The following is a 13933-nucleotide window of genomic DNA, read 5'->3' as shown; positions in this document are numbered from 1 at the left end:
GCCAAGTCTTGAAGAAAAACCAGAAAATTTATAAAACGTATTGATTTTCAGTCAATTTGAACAACCAAATGCAGTTTCTATTCTTGTTCAACATGGGCTTCCAAAAAAACATAACTTGAATCGTTTTCAATACCATCATGTAAATAGTGAGCCGGTCTCAGCGGGAATTGCTCATATGTTAAACTACCAGTTACATAGTCACAGTAACAATGCATTCGGATATGTTCGCCATTAACCAAGTATCGGCCGTACCTGCTTTAACTGTACGATTCATCAATAGGAGCAATATATTAACTATTATCCTTATTAAATACGGTGTCTCTAGTTTCAACATATTCACATTCGAATCAAATTTATCGTGAAGACATAAATCATTAAACAAATTCCAATACTACTCTCGTTTCTCGCTTCATACATCCCCATCGGTAAATCAACACGGTTTATTAAGGTTTATATATAAGGATTTAGAGAAGTAAAACGCATAGTCGAACGCCAAAGAATAAACCCGCAGGATATTCCATTGTGGCGTTCAACTGAATGCTCAGGAATGCTCACCTAGACGCAATTAAGTTAACGAACTGAGTAAAAAATATAGTATTGCAGTCGTTGTTGTTATTAAATCCTGCTATGCTTAACGTCCTAAAATATACGACAAAAATATACACACGAAAAGTAAGTTTATAGTTGTTACGTAAAGTTATAATCACGCACTGAAGAGCAGTTTAACGCAGTCAGAAATAAATTCGTCTCCTATTTATTGTTGTCTTCACACCACTCGCTCTCTGCACGTCATTCGGCCAATTCAAACTCATTTTCAATCACAGTTCGTATCGCTTTGCTTTTCGTGTTTGATTCCTTCAACCGAGGGCTGAACAATAACTTATTTGCTCGTTTGCATTTGCTACCCTATTTCTTAAATTGTTACATTTACAATCAACAACGGTTTATTAATGTAGTAATTTGCATTTTTACACTGGCTTTTTTTGGACTTGTAGAACGTAGGTATCAGTTTCAATCGTTACATCGGATGTTTGCAAGTCTATCGAAAGACAAAGGAATCAGTGCTATATATCAGAGTTATATATAAATATATAACACCCACACTCGAATGGCATTTTTAAAAAACTGAAGGTTTAATTCAGTAAAAAAAGTTTAATCTAAATGGTCTTCAATGTTATGCCTCTCGATGTTATATTCTAAAGCCACTGCTCTATCAATATTGTTGCAAAACATCGAGAATACCTATTATTCGGTTGCTATAGTTGCTAGTTCATACTTGTTAGGTAATCTCAACATTATTATAGCGTTGATTAGAGTTGAGTAGAACATTATCAAAATAAAGATATATTTTGCTGTATTTGCTTGTTACGAAACTTGTGGATGCAATGAAATTCATGTTTCTTTGTATGATTAAATAATCAGTAAATCATCATTAAATAACGAGCTTCTAATGTCTGTTAAAAAACGAATCTGAGAAAATAAAAATGCAAAACCATGTAAATGTCAATACGATAGGAGCTATGATGATAAAATCCGATTTGATTTGAACCATTGCATCACAAGTGTAACAAGCCACGTTTTGAAAACTTTTAACACTCCAATAGGTGTACGATCTGTAAAATGTTGGATAATTGAATTGATGGTTTCACAGATTTTTCACCGATAATGTTTTTTATCTTTCGGGTACATCTCATACAGTTTTCTTATATGTTGCAGCAGCATCCATGGAACATAAATCATAAAGAGTAGCATTATACGATGTAATGCTTCGTAAAACTACTTAAAAGATTATCAACTATTCAGAAGCGATAACAGTGTGAGAATTTTGTGAACAATGCGGAAAATGTGTTGTTCGTCATACAGTCGAACTGGCAAAACGCTAACAGTTTTGGTACTTACTGTTGTCAGTTTGGATCTAATGAAATCGGTGCCGCGGTGATGATTTGCATATGTGTGTGCGCCGGCGGTAAGTCAAGCACACTAAGGCTTAAGGAATAAATAGTACAGTACAAGTCCTCGATAAAGTATCACTTATTGGGCGAATAAATTCTGCTGCGTGGCGTCGTTTTCAAATTCACTCCAAGCGTTGTTCAGTTCCATAAAAATTAGTTTCGCCATGCTCTCGTTTTCAGTGCCCGTGTGCTGAAATAGATAACAAAGTTCATATTCCGTAAATTCCAACAAATTATTTTAACACGTTAACACACATTCGAGCTTGTAGGAAAAGTACCATAGGTACCTGAAACAAGTCTTCTGTAATTTCCACTGAAACTTACTTTGTCCGGATGTACCGCTAGACAAGCCTTTCGGTAGATTTTCTTCACATCAGCGGCACTAACCAATTGGTGCATATCGCACTTCGTCCACTTAGCACCGGGCCACAGTACAGTGTGTACCGTACAGAGTAACGCTCGGATGTTATTTTTCTTTCCTTCAGTCTAAAAAAATAATGAATCGTGTTAGTCACTTTCAGTAACAGATCTCAGAAACATTCAACACGACATACCCATTCCATCAGTTTTACTCGTTCCGGATCCATTTCCTTGACCAATTCTTCTTTTCGCATGTCGTTGATAGTACGCGGTCCCTGATTTTTTCCACTTCCGAACGAATAACCCTGTGAGCCAAGAATGTCACCAAAAATATCGCCGGATTTTTCCTTTTGTTGCCCGTTGGCACCATTGGTGCCGGCGGCCGATTGCTTCGACGGCTCGAAATGTGATCGGCTGTAGTCAGGGCGCTGTGTTTCGCTTGGGCTACGCATCTGATGGATAGGAGTTGACGGTGCTCTTGGCGAAGGATTGGCTGTGCTAGCTCCGCTATATTGATGGGTCGGGCTGGAGAACTGTGTTGAGCGTGGACTGGGAGTTGTAGTTGGTGGAGCACCAGATTTACCCCAACCGGTGGCTCCTAGGTTAGATCCTAAATTGCCTATGTCAGCAAATGGATCTTTATTTGTTGTTTGAGCCTGCTGTGGCTGTTGCGGTTGATGACTGCTGTGAAAGGCGCTGGCACTAATTCCAGCAAAAGGATCGAATCCGAAGCTATTGTTGAACTGATTGTTGATTACTCCATTAGAAGCCGTTTCGTTGGAAACTGCCGGCTTGGCGACCCCTCCAAAATTTTCAAAATTAAGATTTAGTCCGTTCAGGTCGGTGCTCGATTTGGTGGATTGCAATGGTATCGGCCCAGCAGCAGTTCCATCATTGGCGATATCTCCGAAAATATCATCCAGGGCAGCAGGTGGAGGTTTATTGTCACCATCTGATTCACTTACGTCTGCAACTGGGGGGGCGAAACCACCAAGTAAATCAAAATTAGCACTCTGTTGTTCCTCATGGTTCAGTTTTTCAGGTTGTTCTTGATTAGCAGTGCTAATATTCAAAAGATCTGAATCGCCAGGAACAGTAGATGGTGGCTGTTCATTTGTTGCTGATGGTGCTTGGTTTGCTCTAGATGGTTGCGGTGATGGAGGAGCCGGACGGGGAGGAGGTCTATGCGGCGCTGTTGCCGATTTGGATGTCGGTTTTGAAATAAAGTTGTCAACATTCTCTTCATATTCTAATTGGGAAGCAAACAAAATTTTTGGATCCCTAGGCAGTTTTGCCGTTGTCCAAGGAGGTTGGCTTGAAGGAGGACGTTCCGAGTCCCCCACGAATACCGACAGCGCTACATTGAAGCCATGTGGAACGTGTTCCAAATCAGGAACGTCGTCTAATTCGGATTTGCTGAAGTTGATTAATGTTTCCTCCTCCGGTATGAAACCGGTATTCAGCTGGAATTGACAAATTTTTAATCCTTGTGGACGACCCATGCCACCGAGAGCATTACGAGCGTGGTATAGAGTAACTGTAACATCGCCACACACTGTTACATTGAGTGCGATAGATATTTTGCCTTCCGCAGCGCTATACAGTCGCATGCGATCATAATCTTGTAAAGTACTAAAGACAACTCGATCACCCGAAGCCACTTCCACGTAGACTCTACAACCGTCGCGAGCTTTTGTCATTCTAGGTACGGGGCTAGCCGTAACGGATACTAATGTTACTGGATTGTAGTGGGGTAAATGCGGTACCGATCGAACTAAATCACCCATATAATAGAGATACCGCAATTCAGATGCTCGCATGCCAGGCGGAGTTCGTTTGACCGCAAATATCTGCATAGCATCCTCCGGCTCTGTTACCAACTGGCTATAAATCAGCAGAGCACAAACCATGGTAGCCGCTAAAGCTTTTCCAGAGTCAGGGCTCTGGACAACAATCACCGTTTTAGGGTCTGCGTTCAAAAAGCCGTACATATCTTCGGCTAAGGAATACAAACCAACCAAAGTTGGTGCTTTATATGATACTGGAACAGGTGAATAAATAAAACTACCCTCTACGGTGCGAACTGGTGGCGGCAGCCTTGGACAATTGCGTGGGCCAAGGTTGTAGATGCTGATTTTGGTCGGAAGATACCGGCTTTCCAGGTATATCTTCACATCTTCGATGTGATTGGTTCGATAGGTCGATTCCAGTCCTTCCGAAGGACAAGGCATTACCAAAATCCTCTGCGTAATGCAACTAATATCCAAATCAGTGCGGGCAATGCTCTGTTGAACCGTTTGCATTACCTTCGAAGATGTATCTTTCAGGTTTTTAAAAAAACTTCCTGCTCCACCTTTTATCGATGAAAGAAGCCCACCTCCACCAGTGCCTGCTGCACCAACATAGGCTCCAACCGATGGCGGCTGATGAGGATGATGATGAACCGCCGGTGCAATCACTGGAGGAGGAGGTCGCACGGGATCTGGAGGGCGCTGCGCATTTTTTCGTTCTTCGGGAGGCCCAGCCATGTGCACTGCCGGAGCTGGTCGAGGAGGAGCAGGTCTTTGAGGAGGGGCATGGTTCCCTGATGCTGGAATAATATCTGCTGGTAGATGCATTGGACTAGGATTAGGTGAAACGCCACTTGGTGGTGTATTAAGTGGTTTTCCGTGCAGTCCAAGCGGAGCCTTTAATGACCATCCTTTCGTTTCCGATATTGCAGCCAATCTATCCAAAACCATTGAAATGTCAAAACGCTTAAGCGGGTCGACTTGAAGGCAACCTTTGATAATCTCACTGAAGCACGCATACCGAGAATCATTTGGTATGGTAAAGTTTGCGTTGATAATACGCAGTTTAGCAGAATCTTCGAACGGATGCTTTCGATAGCACAGACAAAAAAGTATGCATCCCAATGCCCAGATATCTGTTTTAATACCGATAGGATGATTGGCCCATGTGTCCAGTTGTTCTGGAGCTCGATACATTGGAGTTGTACAGCGGCCAAGGAGATCTTCGAGCATATCTCTCTGATGGGCATTCCAGTTCACATCCGGTGAATAGGTGTCAGTCGATGCTGATCCGAAATCACACAATTTAAGTTGACCGTCACATCCGATAAGGAAATTCTCAATCTGCAAAACAACTTCCCTATAGTTCAGTGGTGATAGATCGCGTTTTCTTACTTACCTTAATATCCCGATGATTTATCGGAACCGCTTGGGTGTGTAAATGAGCAACTGCCCTGCAAGCTTGATAGAATACTCGTAAAACAGCTTCCGGTGCAAGATCCTTCTCAAGACAATCATACAGTGAACCTCCTTTACACAGTTCTGTCACTAACAAATATTCGGCGCGCTTCGCAGAGGAATTCTGGGTACGATCGATAAAAGTTGCCGCTATGAATTTTATGATGTTAGGATGGCCAGACACTTGCTTCAGTGTGTTTATTTCGCGGATAATGTTGTTGCATTCCTCCTTGTCGGCTCCCAGCAGACGTTTCAGAGCATATTCGCTGTTAGTCTGAACATCCTGTGCGACATAAACGTACGCAAAACCACCTGAAATGGGCATAGATTTTGTCAGGACATCGAGTAGTAGTAAATTTTTTCAATCGTATAGTCTTTCGAACAATACGAACAGTTCTTAGCTCCTAGTGGTAGAAAATGACCAATGAAATTGTATACTTACCAATTTTACTAATAAATAATACTTGTATTTATACAAATTGAACCATTTTATAAATTATGCTATACGATAAACAAAGCATAAAAAAAGTATAAGCAAAACAAATGCCACATAACAGAGAGAACTCTACAAACGCTCTATCACTGAGAAGAGCGAGTCTCAAATCTTGTAAGCAGCAAAGTACCGAAATGTGTCAGGCAAAGAAATTGAACCCTCACTTCTCCTTACCCGCCCTTTAAAAATTATCCATATAAAACTATTCCAATACACATCAATTTTTCTTCTTATGTTATTGTATTACACGAGTCGTATTGAAATAGTACCCAGCGTTACCCTTTATCACAAATAGAAATACTACACTTTGTGTTTTACACTAGCTACAGGAAACTTTGTGGAATAGCCCACTGAATCACTCCCGTCAATCCTTTTTTTCCACCCACCTTCAGCGATTACACGTTTGATCCGCAGCTTGACATTGGCAATCTCCACTGTTTGACCAACAAAATCATATTCCTGACCACAGCCAGCTGGGCCAGCGTTGAAGTAATTTATTGCTGACTTGAAAAAATCACTCATCTTACGACGACCCGCAGTAGTTTTCACGCAGAAAACCACTAAACTTTGAACCACTGAATTTTTACTCGAACAAGAAACGATAACTTTTTTCTTCGATTGTTCCTGTGATCTTTTTTGCCAGCCGCAGCTCTCCAGTGAAAGCAACTGACAGTGCACTGCAACTCAAGGTAGCTCACATACACGCAGGTCCTGCACGCTTGCGGAATACACTCTAATATCAAACATAACAATCTATTGCTTTTAATTTTACACTATTATGACGTCAGTGTTGTACATTATTTCAGACACTGACGGTGTTATTCACAGACAGAACAAGATTCGTGGGGGTGGAGCTTGCCACTCGAGAAATAAAGCAACGAATGCACCCAATCTGATAACGTTTCTTTTCAACGTTTTTCCGCTACGGATTGTTGTTAGAAATTTTAGTTACTTGTGGATGACCACTACGACAAACTGAGTAGCATCACATATATAAGGCATACGTTACATTTTATGTACCCAGCAACATATGGTTATTGTTATCCATCATGTGGGTATGATGTTATCATCGTTTGAAATCTAACGAAACATTTGTCAATTTCATTTCCAATTCTCACGTCAAAATAATCTGGCACTTTTATTCCAACCGAGCAAACTACCTATTTAACTGCTATGAAGAAAAGAGAGAGTATGTTGAGTGTTACCGGCACTTTGTCTTAATCCAGGATAACACGTCGTCACCTTATATATAGGCACTCTAATTTTAACTATATAGCAGCCTATAACAGATGAGTAACGCGCTTCGCTTCCAATCACTGACGAAGTGAGCAAAATGTTGTATTGCAAATTTCCGCTGAAACGCGAATTACAGGCAACTTGCAAGCAAAATGCAGACAACTTGTACGTCAGATTTATCGTATACCACCATACGAGAGTGAACGCGATAGACTGTATAGATACGATTAACAAAGGCATTCTGTCGCGTTCACTCTGGCTGACTGGTATACGATCAATCTGACGTGCACGTTGTCTGCATTTTGCTTGCAAGTTGTCTGTAATTCGTGTTTCAGATGCAATCGGCAAATATTACTGGTGGTCACGAACGAGTCGAGGAGTTTCACAGCCGAACTACTCGTCCAAAATCCAGCCGACTCGCTTTCTGCAATACAACAATCGCTCACCTCGTCCTCTGTAATAGAGGCCATAATCATGTACAGGGTGACAAAAAAGTCCGGTCACACAGGAAAATCTCTGGCAAACGGCACTTTGTCTTAATCCAGGATAACACGTCGTCACCTTATATATAGGCACTCTAATTTTAACTATATAGCAGCCTATAACAGATGAGTAACGCGCTTCGCTTCCAATCACTGACGAAGCGAGCAAAATGTTGTATTGCAAATTGCCGCTGAAACGCGAATTACAGGCAACTTGCAAGCAAAATGCAGACAACTTGTACGTCAGATTTATCGTATACCACCATACGAGAGTGAACGCGATAGACTGTATAGATACGATTAACAAAGGCATTCTGTCGCGTTCACTCTGGCTGACTGGTATACGATCAATCTGACGTGCACGTTGTCTGCATTTTGCTTGCAAGTTGTCTGTAATTCGTGTTTCAGATGCAATCGGCAAATATTACTGGTGGTCACGAACGAGTCGAGGAGTTTCACAGCCGAACTACTCGTCCAAAATCCAGCCGACTCGCTTTCTGCAATACAACAATCGCTCACCTCGTCCTCTGTAATAGAGGCCATAATCATGTACAGGGTGACAAAAAAGTCCGGTCACACAGGAAAATCTCAACATTTCAAAGAATAAGAAGAAACTCTGAATCTGGCTTTCATAGCTTTATTCAGTAACTCATAAAGATACTTCACAGAAGATATCTCGGAATTACACCACCTTTCTCTGATTGAACCAGATTCAGACGTCTCGGAAAGTCGTCGCAAGTGGCGCGCACGTGCTTCATCGGCATCTCGTCCCAGATTTTCGTGATAACTCGCTTGAATTGCTCCAAATTTGTTATTTTATAGTCGTTCAGCTTCGACATCATGTATCCCCACACGAAATAATCCAGTGGATTCAGATCCGAAGACGACATAGGCCATTCATTCTTCGAAATGAAATCGGTCAAGTTCTCCTCACACCACGCCTGAACAACCTTTGCGGTGTGGGATGGGGCGCCATCTTGCTGAAAGCAGTAGTAATCGTCTTCAAACAATAATTCAGCTTGAGGTAGAACATTTTTATTCAAAACCGTGTCCAGGTACCGTGCTGGATCGAAACCCGTACAGTATCGAAATCCGTACACCTTGATGTTTTTCGTCAGTTTTAAGCATTATAAAAATGAAAATTCATATGATAGTTACATGTACAAACATGTAACTATCATATGGATTTTCATTTTTATAATGCTTAAAACTGACGAAAAACATCAAGGTGTACGGATTTCGATACTGTGCGGGTTTCGATCCAGCACGGTAGTATGCTGCGTTGATTTTGACCCCTTTGTCGATAAAAATAACAGGCAGTTTACCTCTTTGCGAATGGCTCCCCAAACCATCACTGACGTCTTATTTTGGAACCGGCAAACGTTCAGCTTGTCCGCAGGAGCTTGCTGGAGGCTCACACTCCAAACTCGATCATTTTGGCGATTGACTGTTTGCTCCAAAATGAATCTCTTCTCGTCCGAAAAAATAATTTCGTCATCTGCGCGCCAACCAAGCAACTCCCGCGACCGTTGGTACCTCTTGTCCTTTGTAGCTTTGGTAACCCCATGAAACGCTTGTTTTTTGTACGGTGTGAGTTTTAAATCCTTGCGCAGAAGCAGGCGGATTGATTCTCGGTTCATTTTAAGGTTCCTGGCCAGCTTCCGTGCAGATTGGGCGGGATTCCAGCGAATCCGGTCTCGTATAATCTTTTTCAGCCTTGGAGTTCAGCGGAGCGTTATATTGCATGTGGCAAACATGTAGAATTGCGTTACATGGGGGTGGGTGGGTATTGAAAATTGCCAAATTCCGCGTTATGTAATATTTGAATGGTTCCTTTACGAACAATAAGGCAATCCACGAGACAGTTGCGATCAGCTGATTTCAGTCTGTTTTCTACTTATGACAGCTTTATGTATGTTCGATCCGTTCGATCGGTCTCACCTTGGATGCAATCCGGATCCAGAAGCGTGAAAAACAAATGTAATCCGATCGGTAGCTCTAGTATCGCGAGTGCCAATCCTACATACAACAATATAAAATCACTTTTGATATTATTGCCGATATTCAAAGATTTCGGTTATGGTCGTGTTTTGATTTTGCTGCTTGAAAAACAGTAACAATAACGAACGTACAAGCAAAACAACGTCACCCGTGGATTGCCTTATGCTCTGCCTAAAAATAGGTGATTTCTACGTTATTTTTACGTATTTTCTCTGATAGAGTGTAAATTGATGTCATTCTTTATTCAGCGAGCTTCGAAACGTCTCTCTGTGCTAATGACAGATGAAACGTCAGAAAATGCCCAACAGAGAGAAAAAGAGAACTCTCCCGTCAGCACAAAATTTTCGTTTGCTGAAAGTCTTCGCCCTTCGGTCACTTACTTGTCTGTTGGGCTTAGTAGAGCTGCTAGAGAAACGGATACGCTTTTAGTTAAATTTTGCAATTAATTGTTCTCAGAAATTAACTATTCGTCATTTCTCCCTTTGTGAAAGTTTGTAGTAATCCGTTAAATATAAATTGACTCCAAATAGTGCGTTAAAATGTCTCACCAAACCGGAATCAAAGGTGGGTAGTGAATCATTTTTTTTTTCAATTTCTCCATCGGCATATATCTCCCTCCGCTGCGCTCTAATTCCTCCGCTGGCACCGACAAAATATTCGCCTTCTAACGTGACTTATCTGCAGTAAACATATCCGCTAGCTGTTATATTTTGTTGATGTATTTGTTAGTAAATTGTGTATTTCAAACTTTTCAGCGAACGCAGAACTGCTCAAATTTTTTGGAAAATGCAAGGACGATAAAACACGAGTTCTAAAGGTTTCAATCGAGAATGGTAAGCACCACGTTTAGATTATAATTTTGCTGTTTTAAACAAATGAATTTTAACGTTCCTTAAATGGTCTTTTTTCCACCGACATCACCTTCTGGTAACTCTATTTTTATATTCGAAGCTAAAAATGCTTTCGCAATTTTTGATTCTCATGATGCATGTTAAAGCAGGGGAACAGCATGAGAATTGAACGTGACCTTATTAATCGTTATGGATCAACGGTCTGAATCAAGTTTTTTTTATTTCAGAGGAACTTACATTGGTCGATCACAAGGGTGTAAAAAAAGACTGGGAGAAAGACTATGATGTGCTGGTGAAACCACTGATTGAAGACGATGTCCCCTGTTATATTCTGTACCGGTGAGTATTCATCTAAACATACATGATACGCAGTAAACAAATTGAAAAGCAGCATTCATCGCTAGTCGTATGCGATGCCGCTTCCGGTGCGGGTTTGATTGTGTGGTTTTGCAATGGAAATATGGTTTCTATAGATGACTTTCGCAGTTTCACTACTCTGCGCATGAATAAACTAATGAATGAATGCTTCGATTGCAGTAAACATGTTTCTCATTGTCACACCGATTTAACTTTGGGACCGTTCCTAAACCACGTGGTCATAAAGAGGGGGACGGGGGGGTTTGTCAAAAGACCGACGACGTTTGACGAAAGACCATGCATGGGGGTGGGGGGGTTAACGAAATGACCACGTGGTCTTTTTTTCTGACTTATAATTTATTGTTGCCACCAAGTCAAGAGCAAAAGGTTTTGCATTTTAGAAATATAGAATGTACCGAATGTTTAAAAATAAAAATTTCAAAAATTTAAGCGAATTTTTGGCACTAGACAAATGAAAAGACCACGTGGTTAAAGTCGCAAGGGGGAGGGGGGTTGGCCAAAAGACCACGAAAGACCACGGGGGGGTAGGGGGGGTATAAGAAGGGATCAAAAAATGACCACGTGGTTTAGGAACGGCCCCTTTTCATTGAAAGCTTCAATTAATATCATGCAAGGTGATGAAACCATTTTTCTGTTTCAGACTTGACTACAAAATTCCTACTGGTTACGCATGGCTTCTACTAAGCTGGGTACCAGAAGCAGCTACCGTAAGACAGAAAATGCTGTACGCTTCAACAAAGGCGACGTTGAAGTTAGAGTTCGGATCCGGACACATCAAGGAAGAACTTAATGCGACCAGCAAAGACGAAACGACGCTTCATGGATATCAGAAGCACAAGATTGATTTCAGTTCACCTGCGCCGCTGACGAGTCGCGAAGAAGAGTTAGCAGAGATTAGGAAGAGTGAAATAAAAACTGAATTTGCGATCGACACTAAGCAGCAAACACTCGGGGGGATTAATTGTCCCATTTCGGATCCAACTGCTCAAGCTTTGCATGATATGCGACGAGGTGCATACAATTTTCTACAATTTCGAATCGACTTGGAAGAGGAGAAAATTCACTTAGTTAATGCGGCAAACATCGATCTCTTGAAGCTACCTGCTCAAATCCCAACCGATCATGCCCGGTATCATCTATATCTCTTCAAACATCTACACGAGGGAAACCATCTAGATAGCATGGTGTTTATTTATTCTATGCCAGGTTATAGCTGCTCGATTCGTGAGCGAATGATGTACTCGAGTTGTAAAGGGCCGTTTTCTGCCACTATCGAGAAACATGACATCGAAATAGCTAAAAAGTTGGAAATCGACAGCGGTACGGAGCTTACAGAAGAATTTTTGTATGAGGAATTACACCCAAGAAAGCTTAATCTACGCCCTCAGTTCTCGAAGCCTAAGGGCCCGCCAAGTCGAGGTGCTAAAAGACTGACCAAGCCACAAGCAGTCGAATAAATGGCCAGCCGGTATTTGATTTTTCCGGGCCGTCCAAATGGATGATAAGTGCAAGTTTTTACAGCAATTACATTTTTTGTGGAGAAATGTCACCAATTAAATTATTTGACATGCTTGAATAGCTGAATACGTGTCGATACCGACAGATGAAAGTTATTTTAGGGGTGCCTGGTTTAAAATATAGGTCTCAACCAGTGTCTATAAAGGTTCGTTTTATGTGCTACACTTCAAACGAGGAGTTTAACGCCCTTTTTTAATGCAATTCTACGATTGTTTATCGCTCAAATTCAAAAGCCTAAGTTGACAGTATTTGTTTTCGATCTCTATTAACACACCTTTGATTAACATCAAATCCTGGAAGCAGTGCGTTGGTCGGTTATGTTTCCCTATTACTATTATAAACCTATGTATTTCACATCTTACCCAATATTCAATGAGATTATGAGGCTGATAAGCAATGGACACAATTGTAAGCGACCCCAACGGTTCTACAACACTCAGAAAGATCAGATGAGTAAGGGTCGGAAATCTAAAGCATTTCAACGGACACTACTTGTGGATCACTAGAGGTTATCGCATTGACTAACATCGTACAGCCTAATATACATAATAGAACACAAGTTCTATATGATCACGCTACCTCACTGAAGTTTTGGTGGAGGAGCTGATCAAACATAAAAGATTTTAATTGAGTAGCAATTTAAAAAAATTTAAATATGCCTGTAGTGATATAATATTGGCATAGAAATCGACAAAAAAAAAACAAAATGAGAATAAATAATATATCTTGTAATATTCTTTATACATCAAAGAATAAAAGTGCTATTTATTAAAGTAAACTTGATTCTTTTCGAATTCCTATCCTAGATATCTTGAAATGGTGAAAAGTTTTGTTTCAAGATGGTAAGTCAGTTCGAAGAAAGTAAGAAATGTCAGCATAAAAACGATTGATTAAAAAATAAGGCTCAAACTTAAGCCTGTAGTACACTCTTTGTCTAATGGTCAAATATTTGACCTTCTGACATAATGGTCACATTTATTTGACATCATGGTTGTTGTTTGCCCCATGTTAAAATTCGCTCTGACGGAGTTACGGTGCTGCCACCTTCAATTTGTTTACTCTCTGAGTGCAGGGGATAGGAATTTCTTCAAGGGTGAATGTGATAGCAACCATTTCGGTAAATTTCCCTAAAATTCGCATACGGGCAGTTCAATGTGTGTGAAGGAGATGATTTAATTCCGTCAGGGCGAATTGGAGAGTGACAAATAATTATCTTTGACCAAATTTTTATCTGTCAAAAAGTGACAAATATTTGACGCTCGGTCAAAGAGTGTACTACAGGCTTTAGCGTAGAGGTAAGAACATTTTTTTCAACCTTGATTTTTGTCAAAACACTGGGAGAAAAAAACTTAAGAATTTCATAAGTTACAACTTATGAACATGCCTAATTTCGATTTCATAAGACACTTATGCA

The 13933-nt window shown here is 40.8% G+C and overlaps 2 protein-coding genes across 3 annotated transcripts; one reads left to right on the top strand and one right to left on the bottom strand.

Moving 5' to 3' along the window:
• Positions 1 to 249: 249 nt before the first annotated feature.
• On the bottom strand, positions 250 to 6725 carry LOC129733783 (cyclin-G-associated kinase). 2 transcript variants are annotated; one of them, XM_055695303.1, is made up of 5 exons: positions 6440 to 6725; positions 5502 to 5872; positions 2507 to 5446; positions 2277 to 2438; positions 250 to 2142 (listed from the first exon to the last, which is right to left on the bottom strand). In XM_055695303.1, exons 1-5 carry the CDS (start codon positions 6573 to 6575, stop codon positions 2032 to 2034), a joined length of 3720 nt encoding a protein of 1239 aa, XP_055551278.1. In that variant the 5' UTR covers positions 6576 to 6725; the 3' UTR covers positions 250 to 2031. The 2 variants fall into 2 exon arrangements, with proteins under 2 accessions (XP_055551278.1, XP_055551284.1); XM_055695309.1 differs by lacking the exon at positions 6440 to 6725 and adding an exon at positions 6003 to 6158.
• A 3384-nt stretch (positions 6726 to 10109) lies between these two features.
• LOC129723799 (twinfilin) lies at positions 10110 to 13297 on the top strand. The gene is made up of 4 exons (XM_055678237.1): positions 10110 to 10336; positions 10528 to 10605; positions 10851 to 10962; positions 11642 to 13297. Exons 1-4 carry the CDS (start codon positions 10312 to 10314, stop codon positions 12456 to 12458), a joined length of 1032 nt encoding a protein of 343 aa, XP_055534212.1. The 5' UTR covers positions 10110 to 10311; the 3' UTR covers positions 12459 to 13297.
• The last annotated feature ends 636 nt before the right edge of the window (positions 13298 to 13933 follow it).

Source organism: Wyeomyia smithii, chromosome 1 (genome assembly GCF_029784165.1).
Source record: "Wyeomyia smithii strain HCP4-BCI-WySm-NY-G18 chromosome 1, ASM2978416v1, whole genome shotgun sequence".
Taxonomy (NCBI): domain Eukaryota; kingdom Metazoa; phylum Arthropoda; class Insecta; order Diptera; family Culicidae; genus Wyeomyia; species Wyeomyia smithii.
The sequence above is the reverse complement of the archived record's forward strand: the minus strand, read 5'-3'. Positions and strand labels throughout refer to the sequence as shown.